The 21,283-nt window shown below is 44.8% G+C and overlaps 1 protein-coding gene across 4 annotated transcripts in view; it reads left to right on the plus strand.

The window, feature by feature from the left end:
* Positions 1–21,283, plus strand: part of CGNL1 (cingulin like 1) — a 189,597-nt gene that overhangs the window by 146,388 nt on the left and 21,926 nt on the right. For all 4 annotated transcript variants that reach the window (XM_049905311.1, XM_049905309.1, XM_049905312.1 and 1 more), the window contains 6 exons: positions 3,669–3,875; positions 4,765–4,869; positions 11,014–11,166; positions 12,171–12,341; positions 15,368–15,529; positions 19,044–19,133. In XM_049905311.1, coding sequence (XP_049761268.1) covers positions 3,669–3,875; positions 4,765–4,869; positions 11,014–11,166; positions 12,171–12,341; positions 15,368–15,529; positions 19,044–19,133 — 888 coding nt within the window. The remainder of the gene's footprint in view (positions 1–3,668; positions 3,876–4,764; positions 4,870–11,013; positions 11,167–12,170; positions 12,342–15,367; positions 15,530–19,043; positions 19,134–21,283) is intronic.

Raw genomic sequence — 21,283 nt, forward strand, 5'->3', positions numbered from 1 at the left:
CTGGGTAATATTTTAGCTCTGTGTTTAACATTTTGGGGAACTGCCAGACTGCTTTCCAAAGTGCCCCCATCATTTTACATTTCCACCTCCAATGTGTGATTTCAATTTCCCTACATCCTTGTCAACATTTATCATTATCTGTCTTTTTTTACTTTAGCCATTAGTGGGTGTGAAATGTGTATCTCGTTGTAGTTTTAATTTACATTTCCCCAGTTACTAATGACGTTGAACATTTTTCATATGCTTTTTGGCCATTTGTGTATCTTCTTTGGAGAAAATGTCTGTTGAGATCCTTTGCCCACTTTTTAATTGGTTTATCTTTTTATTACTGAGTTGTAAGAATCCTTTACATATTCTGGATATAAGCTGCTTATCAGATAAATGGTTTGCAAATATTTTCTCCCATTCTGTGGCCTGTCTTTTCATTTTCTTGATGGTATCATTTACAACACAAAAGTTTTTTTTGTTGTTGTTCATTCACTTTGTTTTTAGCTGCTTCCCTAACTGCTTTTTTTTTTTTTTTAATTGTACTTCAGATGAAAGTTTACAGAACAAATAGCTCCTCATTAAACAGTACTCACACTGTTTTATGACATTGGCTAACAACCCCATGACATGTCAACACTCTCCCTTCTTGACCTTGGGTTCCCTATTACCAGCTTTCCTGTCTCCCCCTGCCTTTCTAGTTCTTGCCCCTGGGTTGGTGTGCCTCTTTAATCTCATTTTGTTTTATGGTTCTGTCTAATCTTTGGATGAAGGGTGAGCCTCAGGAGTGACTTCATTACTGAGGTAAAAGGGTGTCTAGGGGCCATACTCTTGGAGTTTCTCCAGTCTCTGTCAGGCAGTAAGTCTGGTCTTTTTTTGTGAGTTAGAATTTTGTTCTACATTTTTCTCCAGCTCTGTCTGGGACCCTCTTTGTGATCTCTATCAGAGCAGTCAGTGGTGGTAGCTGGGCACCATCTAGTTGTACTTGACTCAGCCTGGTGCAGGCCGTGGTAGTTGTGGTCTCTCTGCTTGCTTCTCTTTTTTATATATCTCAAAAGAGTTTGACTTAAGACAAAACCTAATCTTGTAGATTGAGTCTTGTCTAATTAATATAACTGCCTCTAATCCTGCCTCATTAACATCATAGAGGTAGGATTTACAACACATAGGAAAATCACATCAGATGACAAAATGGTGGACAGTTACACAATTCTGGGAATCATGGCCTAGCCAAATTGACGCATATTTTGGGGGGACACAGTTCAGTCCGTAACAGTGTTGTATCTAAGAAGTCTTTGCTTAACCCAAAGTTAAGTGAAAATTTACGCCTATGTTTTCTATTTCTATGTTCCTGTGTTTTAGTGTTACATTTAGGTCTATAGTCTATTTTGAGTTAATTTTTGTACATGGTGTGAGGTAAGGGGTCCAACTTCAGTCTTTTGCATGCGGATAATCCAGTTTTCCCAGTACCATTTGTTGAAGACTGCTCATTCTCCCATTTAATTGTCTTGGTACCCTTGTTACAAATCAATTGACCATAAATGTAAGGATTTATTTTTGGACTCCCAGTACTATTCCATTGATCTATATGTCTGTCCTTATGCCAGTACCACACTGTATTGATAACTGTAGTTTATAGTCTCTTGTCCTTCAATCAGTTTATTATATCAGTCTCCCAAGTTAGGGCAGGGACAGGCAGTCTAGGCTTTTCTCTTTCTTTTCTGGTCTGGCTTGTTACTGGATTCTCAAGCTTACAACCACATTTTATTTCTCTTCTGTTCATCTTTATGATGCATTCCTCTCATGAGTGTCAGTAGGAGATGACATCCAAGTGGTTCTGAGGAATTCCAGATCCTGGCCCCTTAGTTTCCCCTAGCCAAGCCAGCTAACCTCATGCCAACTCAGTTGCTTTGCTCCGATGGGCTCTCTCAGACATATAGAACTAAGCATGTGGGTTTCAGAAAGGTGCTCTAATGTCTAAAATTCTCTGTTTGCCAAGCTAAGAATACAGCTTAGTCTGTTGTTAGAAGATTTAAAGATCTTTTCAAAAAGCTAATGCAAGCAATTCCATCAGATTGTCCACCCGAGGGGACCATGACATAGTGGCTAAAGCCAAATCCTGCCGTCCCTGGGCCTTCTTTTCCTTCTAGGCACCTGCAGCATGGTTTCGTGAGCGTTAGGTTTGCCATGAATTCTGTTACCTGTGTAGGTGACCCATACTGGTATTTTTGTTGTTGTTGTTAGCTACCATCAAGTTGACCCCCAACTCGTGGCAACCCTGTGCACAATGGAATGAAATGCTACCCAGTCCTGCACCATCTCAATGACCTGTTGTGGATTAGACTGTTGTAAACCACAGGGTTTTCACTGGCTGGTTTTTGGAAGTAGGTTGCCAGGTCTTTCTTCCTGGTCCATCTTAGTCTGGTAGCTTCGCTGAAACTGTTCAGCATCGTAGCAACAGTAAACCTCCACTGACAGATGGGTTGTGGCTATGCATGAAGTGTGTTGGCTGGGAATTGAACCCTTGTCTCCTGTATGGAAGACTGGAATTCTACCATTGAACCACCGCTGCCTCAAGTTGCTATCTTTATAAAAAAAAAAAAAAAAAAAATTTTTTTTTTTTTGAAATGGAGAACAGGCAAGATATCCGCCCAGAGAGCTGGAACCTTTGGAGGGCCACTTACTATCACTGCAGGGTGCTGAGGCAAAGGGTAGACAGCCCATGTGATATCTGGAATTAACAATAGCCATCCTGTGCTTGCGGCCATTTCTTTCTCTTGTGAATTGTGTGCAGCGCAAGCTCATTGTCAGAAGATAGCACCTACAACCTGTACTGTGAACTCTGTCATAATTTGAGCAAATCTTTGTTTTGTTTGGGCATTAAAAAAAAGCTAGAAGCAGAAACTGCCCCTCATCTAGAGTTCGTTAAAGGCTGTGGGCTGCTTGTGATAAGAGGGGGAGCCCTGGCTGCGGAGTGGTTAAGAAAGCGGCTGCTAACCAAAATGTCAGCAGTTGGAATCTATCAACTGCTCTTTGGAAACCCTATGGGGGGGCTCTACTCTGTCCTGTAGGGTCGCTATGAGTCAGACCTGCCTTAACGGCACCTAACAACAATAGCCAACGTGGTGACAGGGCAGAGAAGCGAACATTTCTAAAGGCAGCGCTTAAGAGAACGAATGGGTTCTGGGTCCACTTGGCCTGAGTGCACTTCCTCCTCACCCATCTTGGACAAGTTACTTAATCTACCTTCACCTCAGTTTTCTCATCTTTAAAATGATGATAAGAATAGTATTCGCCTCCTAGAGTTGTTAAAAGGCTGAAATTGCATGTGAAGGACTTAGCACAAGGGTTGGCAAGCTTTTTCTGTAAGGGACCAGATAGTAAATATTTTAGGCTTTGTGGCCATATGGTCTCTGTCGCAGCTACTCGACTCTGCCGGCGTGGCGTGAAAGCAGCATAGACAATGTGTAAACAAATGGGCATGGCGTGTCCCAAGAGCACTTCATTTTCAAAAATAGGTGGCAGGTTGCATTTGACCTGTGGGTTGTATTTTGCAGACCCCTGGCTTAACACAGTGCCTGGCATTCAGTGGGATTTTAATAAACGTCAACTTTTTATCCTTGTGCTTGGGGACTGCCTCTCTACATGGGTGCCCATGTTTTCCCGATCCATGTTTTTAACAGAATGTCGAGGTCCTCGCCAGTCGGAGCAACACCTCAGAACAAAACCAGGCAGGTGCTGAAGTGCAGGTGAAGGCCCTGAAGGAGGAGAATGATAGACTGCGGGGGAGAGTTGGAGACCTGGAGCGGAGCGTCACCCAGCTTCAGAGGCAGATCGATGACACAGAAGGCAAGGAAGCCAAAGCGAGGGAAATGCTCAAGAAGTATGAGGTAAGGCTGGCCGGCCCCCATCCCGGGTTTAGCAGCTGCTGATCTTTCTTTCCTGTACGAGTGGTTGGAGAAGTTGGAAGGGATTTATCATCATAAGTTAGTAAGAAAGATCAGTGCAATCGTGAATGTATCCTCTGGGCAAGCTGTTTCTGTCATTTGTCAAAGAGTGGTGTGAATGAGAGATGCTTCTGGAGAGGCCTGGGAACAGGCCTGATAAGGTCAGGGCGGAAAACACGGGACCAGGCCCAGAAATCCCCACTCACCCAGGCCTCAAGACTTCTGGCACACACAACCTCCTGATGGTTAGCTGAGAGCTCCAAGCACCTGAAAAGATGACCCAACACAACACCAGGCCTATTGTCACCCAAGGCATTGTTCTTTAACACATAGTTAACGGTCTTTGAAGCCACACAGGTTTTGACAAACCAGTGATCTGATTTGGTAGACCTCTAGAAGTGAAAGGCACACACAGATGGCTGTGGGAAATGGCAGCTGACAATGAAAGTGGGGACCAAAGAAAGGAAAAGGGAGATGAATTCCAGCAGAATAGACCCAAATGTGGTCAGCTGTCAGAATCACCTGGAGCCTTTTAGAGAACTTTATCTGCCTGGGCCCATTCAGTTCCTGCCGTTTTTGAATCTCCAGGGTTGAGACTAGATATTTATATTTTCAAAAAAAGTCTAGATGCTGTGGATGCTAACACCTGGCTAAGAAATGGGTGGCAGACAGGCACAAACACCCAGGAGCGTGGCTGGTGTATGCCGCCTCGGGCCTGTGAGTGGAACGTTGTGAGCACAGCCTTTGGTGTGTCTGTGGGTGTCTCCTGTGGTCATTTTACTCACAGGCTTAGCACACATTTAAGCACCACTGACCAACTGTTTCATTGTAGGGAGAAAAGTGGCAATTAGAGGAGGCCCTCGTGCGTGCCAGAAAGGAAGAAAAGGAAGCCATGACAGCTCAGAGGAGCCTGGAGGGTGAACTAGAGGAGGCACAGGTAAATGGCTCAGGCAGCTGTCCTACTTCCTCCTAAAGAAAGCACAGAGAAACAAAATCACAGGACTTTTAAAGAAACGGTCCCCGGCTTCTGCTAGCTCCTTTTCACCTACAGTAACCTGCGACTACCATCTAGACCAGTGGGTCTCAGTTGGGGGTGATTTTGTCTCCCTCCCCCGACCCCCGGGGCATTTGGAGAGACTGGGTTGCTAACCAATAGGTTGGAAGTTTAGTCCACCAGAGGTGCCTCAAAAGAAAGGCCTACTTTCCACAAAATCAGCTATCGAAAACCCCATGGAGCACAGTTTTACTCTGACACGAGGTTGTTGTGAGTTGGAATCAACTCAACGGCCACTGGTTCTAGTTTAGAGGACGCTTGACAATGTCTGGAGACATTTTTTATTATCACAACTGGGTTGGGGGTGCTAATGTCATCTAGTGGGGGAGAGACCAGGGGTGCTGCTAAACAGCCTACAATGCACTTGACAGCCCACCCGACAAAGAACTGTGTAACCGAAAATGTCGGTAGTGCCAAGGTTGAGAAATCTTGCTCTAGACACAAAGGTACAGAACTGTGTCTAGAGCAAGACAACTTTCCCAAGATAGAATCTGAGTTATGTAAGGAGGCCGGTGGAATTGGTCCCCAAAGCAGTGCGGGGTCCCCAAGGCAGCGTGGGGTCTCCGAGGCAGTGTGGGGTCCGCTTTCTGGCAGAAGCCTTCTCTTCTGGGCAAAGGCATTGTACAAAGTTCTTCTAGCTGGCTATTAAAAGGTGTGGGAGGAAGTACTTTCTTTGAGACTAGATAGCTATCGCTATTCAAAATCAGCTTGTTCTTAGAAAATTAGGTTTTCACATTTGAAGGTTAGAAAGATCGGTTAAAGTGAGTTCTTAAAAAAAAAAAAAAACCCACATTGAAGTTCCAAGTTGACTTTGCACAGTACCCTGGACATGGTCCAGGCCTATCCTTCTTCTCCCTGCCTAGCTTCCCTCAGGCGAGTTTCTGAGGCGGTAAAGCCGGTGGTTTTGAGGGCAGACTAAGGGGAAGGTTGTTAAAGCTTTCTATTAGAGACCCGTGTGGGTGGGGGGTGGGGGGTGGAGAGAGAGTTTAAGGCACATTAAAGATGTTTAAGAGCTGGGAAGAGTCAGAGTTCAGATTCTTAAAGGCCTAATTGCAGCTCTTGTTTCAGTAAGCAGATTCATCTCCTCAGGGTGTGTTCCAGGATTCACACAGGTCAGCCTCACCCAGGGGCTAATCCTTCTCCTGGCCACACTCCTTTTCTCTGGGTTCTGATAGAGAACTTGTTTTGTTTGTAAATTTTTTTGTTGTAAAAATATTTAGGACAAAATTTTTGCCATCTTAATCATTTTTAAATATGTTGTTGTGAGGAGGTATACACAACAAAGTATTTGCCACTTCAGCCATTTTAAAGGTACAAGTCAGTGACATTAATTATTTTCATATTACCCCTATCCATTTCTCAGTTTTCCATCACCCCAAACAGAAACTCAGGACCCTTTAAGCAATAAGTCTCTATTTCTCCCTCCCCCAGTCCCTGGTAACGACAAATAACCCTGAGAACCTGTTTTTGTACACACTTAGCCCTATTTTCTTCTATGTTTGTTGTTACTGCCCCAACTTTGGATTTCTTTTCCTTTAATTCTAGATTTCTGTTGTAAACTCCTGATTGGTTGATTCTGTCTGGACAGTTTGTTAGAAACTCCTGATTGGTTGGTTTTGCCTGGATGGTTTGTAAGAAACTCCTGATTGGTTGATTTTGTGTGGACGGTTTGTTAGAAACACCTGATTGGTTGATTTTGCCTGGATGGCTTACTGTGCTGTGGGTTAAGGTTTGTGATCACTGCTGGTACCGAATCCAGCTGCCAAAGTGCATGGTTTGAATTTGCGAGCGATTTGGGGGCAGAAAGAAAGGAGGAGCATTTATAGCATACACAGACACAGTTCTGTACCTTTGTGTCATGTTCGATTCCAGCACTGGGTGCCGCAATAGTGGTCTCTCAGATCATCTTTATCATTTTTTGGCCAAACAAATCTTCCCACATATGGAAGCAGTTCACCAGCTGTGAATCTACAGCTAATATTTAATTCAGAGTACAGAACAGAGAGATGATGGCTCAAAGCCTAAAATCTTAATGTAATCCCATCCATTCCCACCCCTCGAATTTCTCTCCTTGCCTTGGAAATTATCCCTGACATGTTATTTTTGTTGAGGCCTGTTTTCCCAGCTGTGTAGAGATGGTGAGAAGGCTTCGAGCTGTGTGCAGCCATGCTAACCACTGCCAGTACGACCTGGCAAGGATTTGAAACAGCCCCGACAGTCTCGCCATCTTTATCTGAATTCTCTGGACTCAAAAGTGGTTGTTGTTGTTGTTAGTGCTGTCAAGTTGGCTGTTCAGTCAGTGACCCCATGCGTGATGGAACGGAACGCTGCCTGGTCCTGTGCCCTTCTAATGCCATGAAAAGCCCATGGTCATTGTAAAATGAACACAATGTTTTCTCTGAAATTCGGGAACCAGATAATCAGATCCTTTAGTTCAATAACTCCGCATGCCTCTCTTCCCCAAGCTGGCAGTTAAAAGGGAGCTTAAGCCTTGGTTGAAGAGGAAAGAGTAACTTTTTTTTTTTTAAAAGCAATTGTTTTACAATTCAAAGTCCTTGTGCATTTAGCAGTCTGTTGCATCTTCATAGTAGCTGCAGACCATAGCAAATTTCTGTCTAATTTATTATGACTTGGTCAAAAAGTGGTAGAGGGTCCATAAAGAAGCCAGCCTTGGTTTGCTTGACCCCTGGCACTTGGTTTAGAACTGGGCTGCTCCCTAGGACTACTTGTAATGCATCCAAGGCGATGGTGCCTGTGATTCCCTTTACAAGTCGCTTCTGTAGATGGGAAGGTAAAGAAACCTTTTCTGGAGAAACCACCATTTTTCCATTCAGGGATCGATATTGGTATCTATTCTGGATCCCATTACCTCCCACCACGTTGGATTTTTGTATACTGAGACAACAGAGGAAAAGAGCCCCAATGTTTCCACATCGGTAGTCCAGTTATCATTTGGCCAGGGCTCCAAGAGGACCAGCCTCCTCCCGATCAAACCGCCTGTTCCTTTGAGCCCATAGGATCATCTGCACACGGTTATTGTTCATATGGTTTAATCTGGGCCTTACTCGGTCACATAGTAAAAGACTTGCATCCATTGACAGGTAATGGTCCTCAAGCTCAGGGACACCATACGTTGTGTCTTGAATTCTCTGAGATGCTGCATTTCCCCTAAAGGTTTTGTCCTGTTATCAATCAATGGACTTGTATCACTGGTCTCGGAAATATATTGTAGCTATGGAGTATCTCACACTAACATTGCCCACATGAAGGATTAAAAAAAATGACAAAGTTGCCAACTTCGTCTCTTTCCATTAGAATTTGGGGCATGTTTTCTCAGCAGTGACTTACTGAAACATATTTCTTGAACACTAGAAAAGGCAGAGCATTGTTCTAAAATGATGTTTCTCAAACATTAGAATTACCTGGGTAACTTTTAAATGCTAATTTGTGGGCCTCACTCTAAGAACTGTGAGTCCACAGGAAAGGGCTACATTTTACATTTTAAGTAAGGGCTGATTAAATAAGGGCCACCCACACCCCCTTGGTGGTTTCCACCTAGGAAGTTTTCAGACCACTTTTGGGGATAGGTATTAATTCTTAACCACTGAGTTTTTTTATCGTATGCCCAGTAGTGAACCTGGGTTTGCAACATGCCCGCATAGAAAATCTACCCCTCGCTTTTGTAGATCCTACTACCTTGAAATAGAAGCAAGCATGCAAGAAATATTAAAAAGTTAATTTAGCAGAACTTGTGTGTGTGTGTGTGTGTGTGTCGGTGGGATGATGGTGTTGGCCAGGCACCAAGCCCAGAGCAGTGAGCCTCTGGTGTCCCCAGTGCACAGAAGGACTAGGATGAAGCTCTGCCTGGGCAAAGTGTGCTGTATAAATTACAAACCACGTGGAGGTTAAATGGTGCTGATATTGGCTTGTTTGTGGACCCAGGAGCCCCTGGGATTGGGATCCAAGAGGCTGGTAGATCCATAGGGCCAGGTTTGAGTTGGATCCTGCAGGTTCTACAGTAAGCTATTGCTAGTCCTCTATATTTGTTGTTTAAGAATTTACATTTTTCAGTTATGTGTTCCTGGGACTTTTCTCCCATATAGCAGATCCACGGTAACAACTTCTCCTTACCCCATGTGTTCCCCTTCTCCCCTATGTCCCCCTTTTCCTTACCCCACATGTCCCCCTTTCCCCCAAAACCAGAAAGCCGAAACTCATTGCAGTTGAGTCAGTTCTGACTCATAGTGCCCGTATAGGCCAGAATAGGACTGCCCCATAGGGTTTCCAAGGCTGTAATCTTTATGGAAACAAGACTGCCACATCTTTCTCCCTCAGAGTGGCTGGTGTGTTCAAACTACCAACCTTTCAGTTAGCAGCCGAGTGCTTAACCACTGTGCCACCAGGGCTGCTCTTTCCCCCAACACCACTAAATAGACCACCAACAGAAATCCCAGGGGTTGACCCGCCTGTGGTGTGTGCCCAGCTGTGGTTGTGGTAGGACACCCTCCTGTTAACTGAGCCTCTGATTTCCTTCCTCTTGCCCCTTCTTTTCCCCAACTGCTTTTGTGGGCATTGGTTCCCTGCAGTAACTAACTTCAGCAGCCTGGCTATGCTGGCTGGTTCTCAAAGCACAGCCAGCCCCTCAGCCAGAGGCTGGGAGACCTCCGTGGAAGGTCACATGGTTGGCAGAGCAGCGCTGTTTCTGTGCAAACCAGGAGTGCCTCAGGTCACTGGGGAATGTTTTCAAGATGCCCGAGTTAGCACAGGTGGCAGCAGTTTGTAAACAGTTAAGCACTGTAAAAGTATAAATTGTTGTTTTTATGCAGCTTCTACAGGGAGGCAGAATCTGGTAGACTCTACGCAGTAATTGTACTAACCCACATTCAGCCCTCAGCACCCAATAACGTCTTCTAGACGGTCCAGTCTGTGGGTCATGCGCCCCCTGCTCTGCGCTGCGTCCCCTTTTGATATCCTCACACCAATGGCCCTCATGCTTAGTTGTTCTAAGAAGCCACTTTCCTAACCTATCTTAGGATTTTGTTTTGGAATTGAGTATTGTTTACATGAAGGACGCCTGTCGGTGTAGCACTGGGAGATGAGCTATTGAAGGGAGACCAGGGAAGATATCTGGCCCGAGATGGTTATGCTGTACCGTAAGTATTAGCGTTTGGTGCTGATTCACCAAATAACCATCCATGTACACTTTTTCTGACTAGTGTTTCTTCCGTTTGATACTGTATTCTGTTTATCGAGCTCATCAACGTCTGGAGCTTCCCAAGTTCCTTTTTTTCTGTATCTGAGTCCAGCCCACTGAGTTCTGTTGATTGCAGCTCCCTGCCCCCAGATGGACTCTTGGCCTGTGGGGCATTATTCTCTTCCCTTATAGATTCATTTGTAGCTATTTTAAGAACCATTTGCACAGCAGATAAAATTCTAAGAATACAGGTGCAATACTGCCTACCACAGGGTGTGGATTGCCAGGTAGGTCTAAACTGGTTGCTGTGGCGTCAACTCCGATTTTTGGCGACCCCACGTGTGTCAGAGTAGAACTGTACTCCACAGTGGCTGATGTTTTGGAAAGGAGGTCGCCAGGTCTTTTTCCAAGGCACCTATGGGTGGACTTGAACCTTCAGCCTTTTGGTTAGCAGCCAAGCACATTAACCATTTACACTACCTGGGGCCCCTAACCTCAGTTTTTGAGCACAGACATTCAGATTTGCAGCCACGCTCCTGGATTGCCACCCCTGACAGCCTTGGCATTGTCCGTATTTCTACAATACATCCTTTGTCTTCCTCTTCATTCCTGTGGATGTTTTTGGTTAAGTCAGCTTTCCTTTCCAGTCCTTGAATTTCAGAACTAACAATGTCCTTGTGTCTCTGCGATGGCTTTATTTTGATCTTTTCCCCTGTCACTGATGTAACAGGTCAGGCTGCTTTGTGGCGTGGTGTGAAATTCCCTCTGCCACCTGTTGCCATGGCCGACCTCGTAGGTAGGTGACAGCACTGTCCTCTTCCTGCCACCTGCAGAGAAATCTGAGTCGGGCCACCCAGGAGCAGAAGCAGTTGTCTGAGAAGCTAAAAGATGAGACTGAGCAGAAAGAGCAATTAAGGAGGCTGAAGAATGAAATGGAGAACGAGCGATGGCACCTGGACAAGACCATCGAGAAACTTCAGAAGGAGGTAAGGGAAGTGAATGAGGGGGAGGGTGCAGGGCATAAGCCTTTTGTTGGGACCCAGTCCTCTTTGGGGGTCTGATGAAAGCTTAGGAAGTGTGCAGTTAACATCAGTGTGATACTAGGTACATGTGTCAGGGATTTGCAGATTACCCGAAACAGCTCTTTGGACTTGAGAATCCCAGGTACAGAGAGCTTGGCCAGAAGAAGTAAATGCTAACGCTCTCTGGATTCTGGGCCCAGCTCCTTTAAAAAATTACGTGAAGCCATCTGGCATGTAAATGCAGAGTTACCACGTGTTTCTCCAACCAGAATCTAAGTGTTTGTGGCTTGTTTAGGACTCAGCACCTATCTTCCTTGTCCAGGAATGTAAAGGACAGTAGCTCCTCTGCTTGTGTCTCCCCCAGATACCCAGGAGGGGACAGGCACGAGGCCGATGGGCTTCCTGCATCCTAGAAGCGGACAATGGTGGCTGCCATTTTTAGACACCTGGGTTATGTGCCAGTCACTTGACTAGCTGTTTTGCATCTAAGTAGAATTCTGTCTATATCTCTGGATTGTTTTAATTCTGACAACAGTCTGACAAGGGGGTCACAGGGTACAGCTGACAGGGGTCACAGGGTACAGCTGACAGGGGTCACAGGGTACAGCTGATGGGGGGGTCACAGGGTACAGCTGATTTTGGTCTTTCCAGTGAGGGGTCACTGAGGCCCAGAGAGATTAAGTACATGCCCCAGTCACATAGCTGGTAAGTAGAAAGGCAAGGATATAAACCCAGGACTGTGTATCTAGCTCCAAGGATGTGCTCGTTCACTCCTCCAAGCTGCTCCCAAACCAGAGGTGACCACACATGGGGGGCCCATGACCAGCTGCTTTGCAGAGCTGTTGGAAAGGCTGTAGAAGGCAGGGAGAGGAGGAGATGCCTTCTGTGTTTAAATGGACCCCAAACCTAGCTCCCTGCCCCTGGTGGAGCATGTTATGGTGGGCTCATGTCTGTACCACCTCTTCCAGATGGCTGACATTGTTGAGGCATCCCGCACGTCAACGCTGCAGCTGCAGAACCAGCTGGATGAGTACAAGGAGAAGAATCGCAGGGAGCTTGCAGAGATGCAAAGGCATTTGAAGGAGAAAACCCTGGAGGCAGAGAAGGCCCATCTGACAGCCATGAAAATTCAGGAGGAGGTAACGCCTGGCCGATAAGTGCCGCTTATTCAAAGTGCCCTTTGCAATTACTTTGAAACTCTTCTGTGAGAAACTTGGGGGTAGATTCCAACGTAGCTTTCATGTTTAATTTTTCACTCTTCACACTGCGGATGGTTCCGTGGGGAAGATGGCCTTCTAAGCCCCAGAGGACCTGTGAATGCGGAGGTGAAATTGACATAACTTTAAACTGACTGTTTTCTTGATTAGTCCAAAATTTCCTGCTTAAAATGCTTAGCTACCATTTATAGAGCACCAGTTATGTGCCCAGCTGTGTCCAAAAGATTTATAGGTGTTAATACTTTAATTTTAGAACAGGGACTGTAGTAACCAACTGTTTTTTGCCATTCATTTTTGATAAGAAAGACTTTTATTGGCATGGGGAGTGGTGGTCAAGAATTTCATAACGACAATCATGGGGACAAAAGGAAATCCTCAAGAATTTATGAGTACTGAAATTATTTAAGCGTATTCTTGGTTTTATATTTAAGAATAATAGAGAAAAGTAACCCAAATTAAAAAAAAAAAAACCCACTTGCCATTGAGTCAGCACCAACTCATGGCCACCCCACGTGTGTCTGAGTAGAACTGTGCTCCATAGGGTTTTCAATGGCTGATTTTTGGGAAGTAGATCGCCACGCCTTTCTTCCAAGATGGGTGGACTCGAACCTCCAAGCTTTTGGTTAGTATCTGAGCTTGTTAACTGTTTGCACCACCCAGGGACAACCCAAATGTTGGGACACTTAAATCGTGACCCCCTAAGGAACTAAGAAAAATAAAGGGAACTTTTTGATGATTTTAATGGAAAGCTCAAGGCTCTAGAATGTAGGCACAGTGTGTGTTGAATTCCAGCTGTGCCTCTTACTAGCTGGGTGACCTTGACCACGTTAATCCGTTTCTACTTCTTCAAAAATGTACAGACTGTGGATGATTTAATAATTAAATGAGATAACACATGAGACTCTTTAGCAGTGTCTGACATCTCGGGCACTAAATTAATATTAGCTTCCCTTCTTCAGTTCTGAGGTTTATATGTACGTGTGTGTTTTTTCCTTCATATAAACAGTGCCAAGACCACTAAGATTCCAGAGGAAAACAACTTTTTCTTTACAAAACAAACTTTTTATGAACAAAGAAAAGTCACCCATGAGTCAGTGCTAAAATATCTAAAAGAACAATGGATATTTATCGCAGACTTCTGGAACACTTCTGAAAGGACCCTGATAGAGGATCCCTGCTGAACTGAGGTCACAGGGTACAGCTGACAGGGGTCACAGGGTACAGCTGACTGGGGAGTCACAGGTATAGCTGACAGGGGTCACAGGGAACAGCCCTCAAATCAGCAGCTGGAATTAGCACACTTACATCACAGTTCTCCTTGGCATTAAAAAAAAAAATCATTTTTATTTCTCTAGCAAAGGCATGGAGGAATTCAGATATTTGCCAGAACACCAATAAGCACTTGGTCTTTCTGTTTTGGTTTTGAAAAGTCACAATGTCACAGTGATCCCTGCAAAGTGCTTCCTGTTGCTTTTCGTATAATGCTGTTACCCTAGAATCTCCAGGTTGGAAGGAGACTAAGAGACCGTCTAGTTAGATAAGTAAACTAAGTCCCAGAGAGATTAGTGAAGGCCTGAAGGAGCCACTGTTGCTTGTAAAAGAGCGGTAATTCAGAAAATGACCCTTTACAATGGAAGCAAAGATGGCTGTTCCTCATTTTTCTGGGTGGCATAGCCTATGAGAGACTCTTTCCCTTTGAACGGCAGAAATGGACACCTCATCATGGAAGGGAAGCTAGTCAGATACCACCCTCCATCAAGCTGCTGAGGTCGTGGGGTTGTCTACAACAGCAGTGAATTAACAAGCTGAGGTCACTCTGGATCCTTGAAAAACTCAACCCTGTTTACCACCCGTGTTTTGGTTGAACTGAGTTAGAGATCTCAATTAAAAAAAAAAAGTTATAAAGGCCTATCCTAAATCCTGTGATAGTGTTTTGATTTGAAAGAAATAGACATTTTAAAGTTTTCCCACTGGTCTTCCCAATTGGCCTAACCTATTGGGTCTCCAAAGACCATCTCTGAGGCGTCCTCAACTTTTCTGTGAAAACCACCCCAAAAGAGTGATATCTAAATGGATTTTGCCACTTATTCTTACGTATACTCTCTGAAGGGAATAATCCCCGGTATTCCTAAAACCGTGCTTTCATCCCTTAGTTTTGACCATCTCCAGGAGGGTAGGAAGGTGGAACAAAACAGACACGTCACTGTTTCAGTTCTCACAGATGTTTAGGGAATACCCACCCGGTGCCTGAGGTGGCTGGTCTCCTTGGCAGGAGGCACTTTCTTCAAAGCTGTTAGTGCAGTGCCACCTTGTGGATGAAAATAACGCTGTCAGTTATGACAGCAGTGACATTTTATTCTGGGTACCCGGCAGTGGTTTTCACCTAAGGTACCCTCTTGTGTTATTTGTTTTTGTGCCTCCAGGTTGCTTTGGGGTCATTAATTTGGTTTTAATTTTCCCTGAATTTTAAACCTCTCTTTAGGTGATGCTGACAAGGGTGGGCAGTAAATTACACTCTGGGAAAACCTTACCTAGTTCATTGGCTTTCAAGAGTATTTTAACCATCAACCATTGTAAGAAATACATACTGCATTGTGACTCAGTAATATGTAAATCCTACAAATATATACAAAAGTTGCACAAAGCAATATTTGCTTATATTCTTTTTTTTTTTTTGCTCTTATATTAAAAAAAATTGTGGTCAACAGCTATTAAATACAGTTTATAAACCAATGGGTTACTACTTGCAGGTGGAACATGCTGACCTTGTCTAACCCCTTCTTACAGAAGAGGAAACTGAGGCCCAGAGGGAGGTGGAACTTGCTCAAGGTCCTCTGATCTCCAGTATGGGGAGGGGCATTCCCCTTGATCTTCTTTTCTTTGGGGTCAGCCTATGTCCTGTCTGTTGGGATATCACCTCAGAAAACCACTCCACCTCCTCATTCCAGATGCGCCTGGTGGAGGATGAGTTACGGGACTACCAGAGATCTCAGGATGAAGCTCTCACGAGAAGGCAGCTTCTGGAGCAGACACTGAAGGACCTGGAGTATGAGCTGGAGGCCAAGAGTCAGCTCAAAGATGACCGCAGCAGACTCGTCAAGCAGATGGAGGTTTGTGGGCCCAATAAGCCAGAGCTGGGGGGTCTTTAGAGACTGAGTCTGGGACATTAGTGGGCAGCCTCTCCACTCGTACCTCTGCGTTTGAGAAATCTTCAGTTTTTATTCTCTTGAACAACCAGATGTTAGTAATATCATTTCTTGACTTGAGAAAGAAACTAGTAGATCATAGACTTGTTGGACCTCAGAGCCAGAAGGAGTGGTGGAAATAACATGGTCCAGTGTCTTCATCTGCTTGAGGAGGAAGCAGAACTGAGTCCCAGAGAGGTTAGGTGACTTTATATAAGGGCACGTAGATAGTTTGTCCAACCACAAAGGGGACAGAACTGCTGTGTATCTCTTGTTGTGGTTATTGACTGCCGTTGAGTCGCCCCTTTCTCATGGTGACCCACACTCAGTGGAATGAAACACTGCCTGGTCCTGCACCATCCTCATCACTGATTGTGGATTGGACTGTTGTGATCCCTAGGGTTTTCACTGGCTGATTTTTGGAAGTAGATTGCTGGCCCTTTCTCCCTAGGCTGTCTTAGTCTGGAAGCTCCTCTGAAACCTGTTGAGCATCACAGCAACACACAAGCCCCGCTGACAGATGGGGTGGCTGTGAGTGAGGTGCACTGGCTGGGAGTGAAACCTGGGTGTCTGCACGGAAGGAGGGAACTCTCCTGCTGAACCACCACTGCTCCGCTGCGTAGCCAGGGGTGGGGAGGACGCGCCTGGGCCAGACCGCCTGACGCCTGAAGACAGTGCTCACCTGCCCCAGCATGCATGCCATTCTTTCTTCCTGTTTCTGGCCCATTTTTCCTCAGAGATTATCTCGCTTTGCCAAAGCTAGTGGCAAACTATGGCTCAGTTTATTTTTGTGTGCATAGTACAGTCTCAGTGGAGTCACTGGGTGGGAGTGATCTATTGACAGGGATGGAAACACAACACGTTAGAAAAAACATTAATGAAGTAACGGGTCTAAATATGAACAGTCCACTGATCTGGCAGGGAGAACCTGAGCTTCTGAAAAAGAAGAATCCTCAGGAAATAAACCATCTAAACACCAGAAACACCTACAGACACACACACACACTCACACCACGTACAGACATACACACACACACTCACATATGGACACACCTACATACACGTACCACACACATATACACACACAGGCTTTTGAGAAAGAGAGAGAGACCTGAAAAATAAATCTTATACCTACTGGAGAAGTGAAAATTGTCAAGGTTTTGATAAAGGACAGTGCTCAAGGGCAAGGAAGATGGCTTGAATGTAAAGTCAACAGAATTCCAGATTTAGCTTTGCAAATAAATAGCAATAACTTTTTTAAACCTCTGGGGAACTTAGTTGCAGTTTATTTCAACCATTAAAGATTTTATCAGATGGACCCTTTTTAGAGGCCAGAATAACCTGGTTACAGTTTTCTTATTCTTTCATAGGATTGCTACACGTTTTGCAATCTCCTCTGATCTCTTTAGGGGAGGTAATTTTTTGGCACACCAAGGTCAACCCCAGTTAAGGAGAGGCTGATTACTCTAGGGCCCAGACAACCTGCTTAAAATCAGGTGAAGCCTCTTGGGGCATGGAGTTAGAACCCCTGGTGTAAACTGGTCCTGGACGTGTCTGAATGCTCCTGCTGGATTCTGTGGTATGGAACCGGCCCTGTGAGGAGGCATTGCTAGCTCGAGATTGGGTTGCGAGGCCATCACCTTCTAGTACACTCTGAATAAAAACAGCATGTCCTTTTGCTCACTTAGCCAATGGTGTGGCTAAGCTTCCTTTGCCCTGTAGAATATTTTAGGTATTTCTCCATTAATTACTAAAATGAGTAGCTCTCAAGGCCCTGCCCCTGTGAAGCACACTTGAGAGGGTGTTTCCTCCCCTAAGAGAGCAGCTGGCAGGACCGTGGTGCTGCAACTATGTCTTGCCTGTTTCTTCATTTAAACAAAACAAAACAAAACAAACCCATTGCCACCAAGTTGATTCCGACTCATAGTGACCCTATAGCACAGAGTAGAACTGCCCCATAGGGTTTCCAAGGAACGCCTGGTGGATTCGAACTGCTAACCTTTTGGTTAGCAGCCTGAGCTCGTAACCACTGTGCCACCAGGGCCCCTTTAGCACGTAACAAATTAATTTTGGGTGGACACTTTCTGTAAACTCCAGAACTCGGGTGGGTGTTGTATGTAAATGCAACATTTGCGGAGCCTTGGTGACGTTTGACGGCGGTGAAGCCAGCCTTGGAGGAATCAGGACCATTGAACAGACAGTCATCTGTGCAGCACCCAGCCCCGTGCTCACTTCGTCTTTGGGATGCTGCTGGAGAGAGCTTTCCAGCTTCCCAGTAGTTTTCTAGCTCTGGTGGGGAATGAGCTCTGTGAGTTTTGTTTTTGGTGCTTGCAAAAACACCCATAGCTTGCCAGTCACCTTTGCCATTGCAGGGACAATATTTATATAAATGCTGCAGACCATGTTTAAAAACACATAATGCCGGTTGCTTTCTAGAGCTTGTGGCTCTGAGTTAACCCAGACTCAGGACATATGGGCTGGTGACTACAGAGGAGTAACGCACGCATAGACCCCACAGCCTAGCAGGTCTGAGTGGGGTAGTTTGTGTTAGAAGCCTCTTTCTTCATGTACAAAGCTGCTTTGAAATGCTTACTCTGTAACACTCAATGATGCTAAGTTAGGAGCCAGCAAGGAAGATGCAAATTATAATTCTCCCATGGTGATTGTTTTAGCTACGTTAAAGGGCCCTGGTGGCGCAATGGTTAAGCTCTCTGCTGCTAACGAAAGGTTGGTGGTTTGAACCCATCAGCCACTCCATGGCAGAAAAGACCTAGCGAACTGCTTCTGTAAAGATTACAGCCTAGGAAGCCCTTTGGGGCAGTTCCACTCTGTCCTATGGGGTCACAATGAGTCAGAATTGACTTACAGCATGTAACAACATTGCTATATTAATCAGCGCAGGTTCGGGGTTGTGCAGTGTGGGGTGTACGGGGTTCCCTAGAAGAAAGAGGCAGGTGCAAAAGACTGTTACAGACCTCACTGCCGCAAGATTTTTGGAAACCCTGAGCAGTAGGGAGGTGAGACATTTTCCTGAGCATGAAGCATTTAGGGAAATGTGTCCATGTTGTCTTTTAACAGGTACCTGGCTTAAGTAGACCTGTTTACAGTTATAGATTCTTAGGGGGGAAAAAAGACTTGAGGGAAACATTTGAAAATGTCTTTAGTGTTTATGTTAGTGTTTGGGGTAATATTTTTTTCTTTTATGTATTTTCTAAATTTTCTGTAATATGTACTATTATACTTTACAGTATCTAAAAGTGATAAAATATAGTTTTTAAAATATCTGTTTTGGGCAGTATAAGAAAGACACATCCCCTTCCCAGGCCCTAATAATATGAAGCTCCCTTTTGCTCTCGAGTTCTCTTTGCACAGGTCAGTCCTTTCTCTTAATCTGGGTCTGTGCAAGTTACATGGGTTGTGTTCGTGACTTCTTTCTTAGGAGAAGGTGTCTCAACTGGAAATGGAATTGGAAGAAGAAAGAAACAACTCGGATTTGCTCTCTGAGAGGATCACTCGGAGCCGGGAACAGGTATTGTACTATAGTTGAATGATGAATGGATTGTCCTGAATGAAAGAGGAAGTGTGGGAGGTTAAGCCTGAGGATTCAGCCAGAGGAGGGAGACAGTTCATGCAATATGGAATATGTTGGATGATTGAGTAGTCTTCACCTTAACGAGCCACTGGGAGGGAGATGGAATAAATAGCATGAAGCATAAAGCAGAAGTTTCCAGAGCAGTCATGGATAACAAACTATTAACCATGATAAGCAAAATGCTTTTAGGGCCAAGGCTTTAAGGGTCATTGGTTCAACCAGCCATTATGTGAATTTTGATAGCTAGCACTACGTTAGATGCAGCAGAAGAAAATCAAATGATGCCATCTTTTCCATTAAGAACTTTGTGAGCTGGTTATCCGTACATCCCCCTGTGAAGATTCACACTACAGTAACGGTACCTTCCCAGCAAATGCTTTTTGTGGGTTTGAAGCGAGTTCATTTACATTTGATCCTGACGACAACACTGTATGGTATTCAGGGACTTTGTTCTCACACTGCAGACGATGAAACTAATTTTCTCCGCTCCACTCAGTGTCATCCCAAGGTTTTTAGATTTTGTTTCCATTTTTTACTTAGAAGAGGTTAAAGGTCCTGCCCAAAACGCTTGACAGATAATCTATGGGTGCGTTCTGAGACAAGGATTCAGAGCACTAAGGGCAGTCTTGAAGAGAATGGACTTGTATTCACTGATCTCAGCCCTTTATTGATGTGGCACCTGTGGGCCATCTAGAAGCTTCTGATAGAACGCACTTGCAATGCAGCATCCTCGGTTGTATGTGTAGTATCTGCAGAAGGCACTGGAAGAAATGTCTACACAGATATCGAGAAAGCCCTTCACTCCTTTTCTGTAGTGATCACTCATCCCTAGGCCTGGACCAATTGTCTTGATGGTGATCAAGTGGACCTTAAATGGTTGAAGCATGACTGCCGTTGGGCATTTCTAATTTAAAAAATGGAAACAAAACTTAAAAACCTTGGGATGATGCGAGATGGGAACACTTCTACACTGCTGGTGGGAATGTCAAATGGTACAACCACTTTGGAAATCGATTTGGCGCTTTCTTAAAAAGCTAGGAATAGAACTACCATACGATCCAGCAATCCCACTCCTCGGAATATATCCTAGAGAAATAAGAGCCTTTACACGAACAGATACACGTACATCCATGTTTGTTACAGCACTGTTTATAATAGCAAAAAGATGGAAGCAACCAAGGTGCCCATCAATGGAGGAATGGATAAATAAATTAAGGTATATTCACACAGTGGAATACTATGCATCGATAAAGAACAGTGAGGAATCTGTGAAACATTTCATAACGTGGAGGAACCTGGAAGGCATTATGCTGAGTGAAATTAGTCAGATGCAAAAGGACAAATATTATATAAGACCACTATTATAAGAACTTGAGAAATAGTTTAAACTGAGAAGAAAACATTGTTTCATGGTTATGAGAGGAGGGAGGGTGGGAGAGGGGTATTCACTAATTAGTTGGTAGATAAGAACTACTTTAGGTGAAGGGAAAGACAACTCACAATACAGGGGAGGTCAGCACAGTTGGACTAGACCAAAAGCAAAGAAGTTTCTGGAATAAACTGAATGCTTCGAAGGCCAGTGTAGCAGGGGCAGGGGCTTGGGGACCAAGATTTCAGGGGACATCTAAGTCAATTGGCATAATAAAATCTATTAAGAACACATTCTGCATCCCACTTTGAAGAGTGGTGTCTGGGGTCTTAAACGCTAGCAAGCAGCCATCTAAGATGCATCAATTGGTCTCAACCCACCTGGATCAAAGGAGAACGAAGAACACCAAGGACACAAGGTAATTATGAGCCCAAGAGACAGAAAGGGCCACATGAACCAGTAACTGCATCATCCTGAGACCAGAAGAACTAGATGGTGCCCGGCTACAATCGATGACTGCCCTGACAGGGAACACAACAGAAAACCCCTGAGGGAGCAGGAGAGCTGTGGGATGCAGACCCCAAATTCTCATAAAAAGACCAGACTTAATGGTCTGACTGAGACTGGAAGGACCCTGGTGGTCATGGCCCCCAGACCTTCTGTTGGCCCAGGACAGGAACCGTTCCCGAAGCCAACTCTTCAGACATGGATTGGACTG

Source organism: Elephas maximus, chromosome 13, assembly GCF_024166365.1.
Source record: "Elephas maximus indicus isolate mEleMax1 chromosome 13, mEleMax1 primary haplotype, whole genome shotgun sequence".
NCBI classification, from domain to species: Eukaryota; Metazoa; Chordata; class Mammalia; order Proboscidea; family Elephantidae; genus Elephas; species Elephas maximus.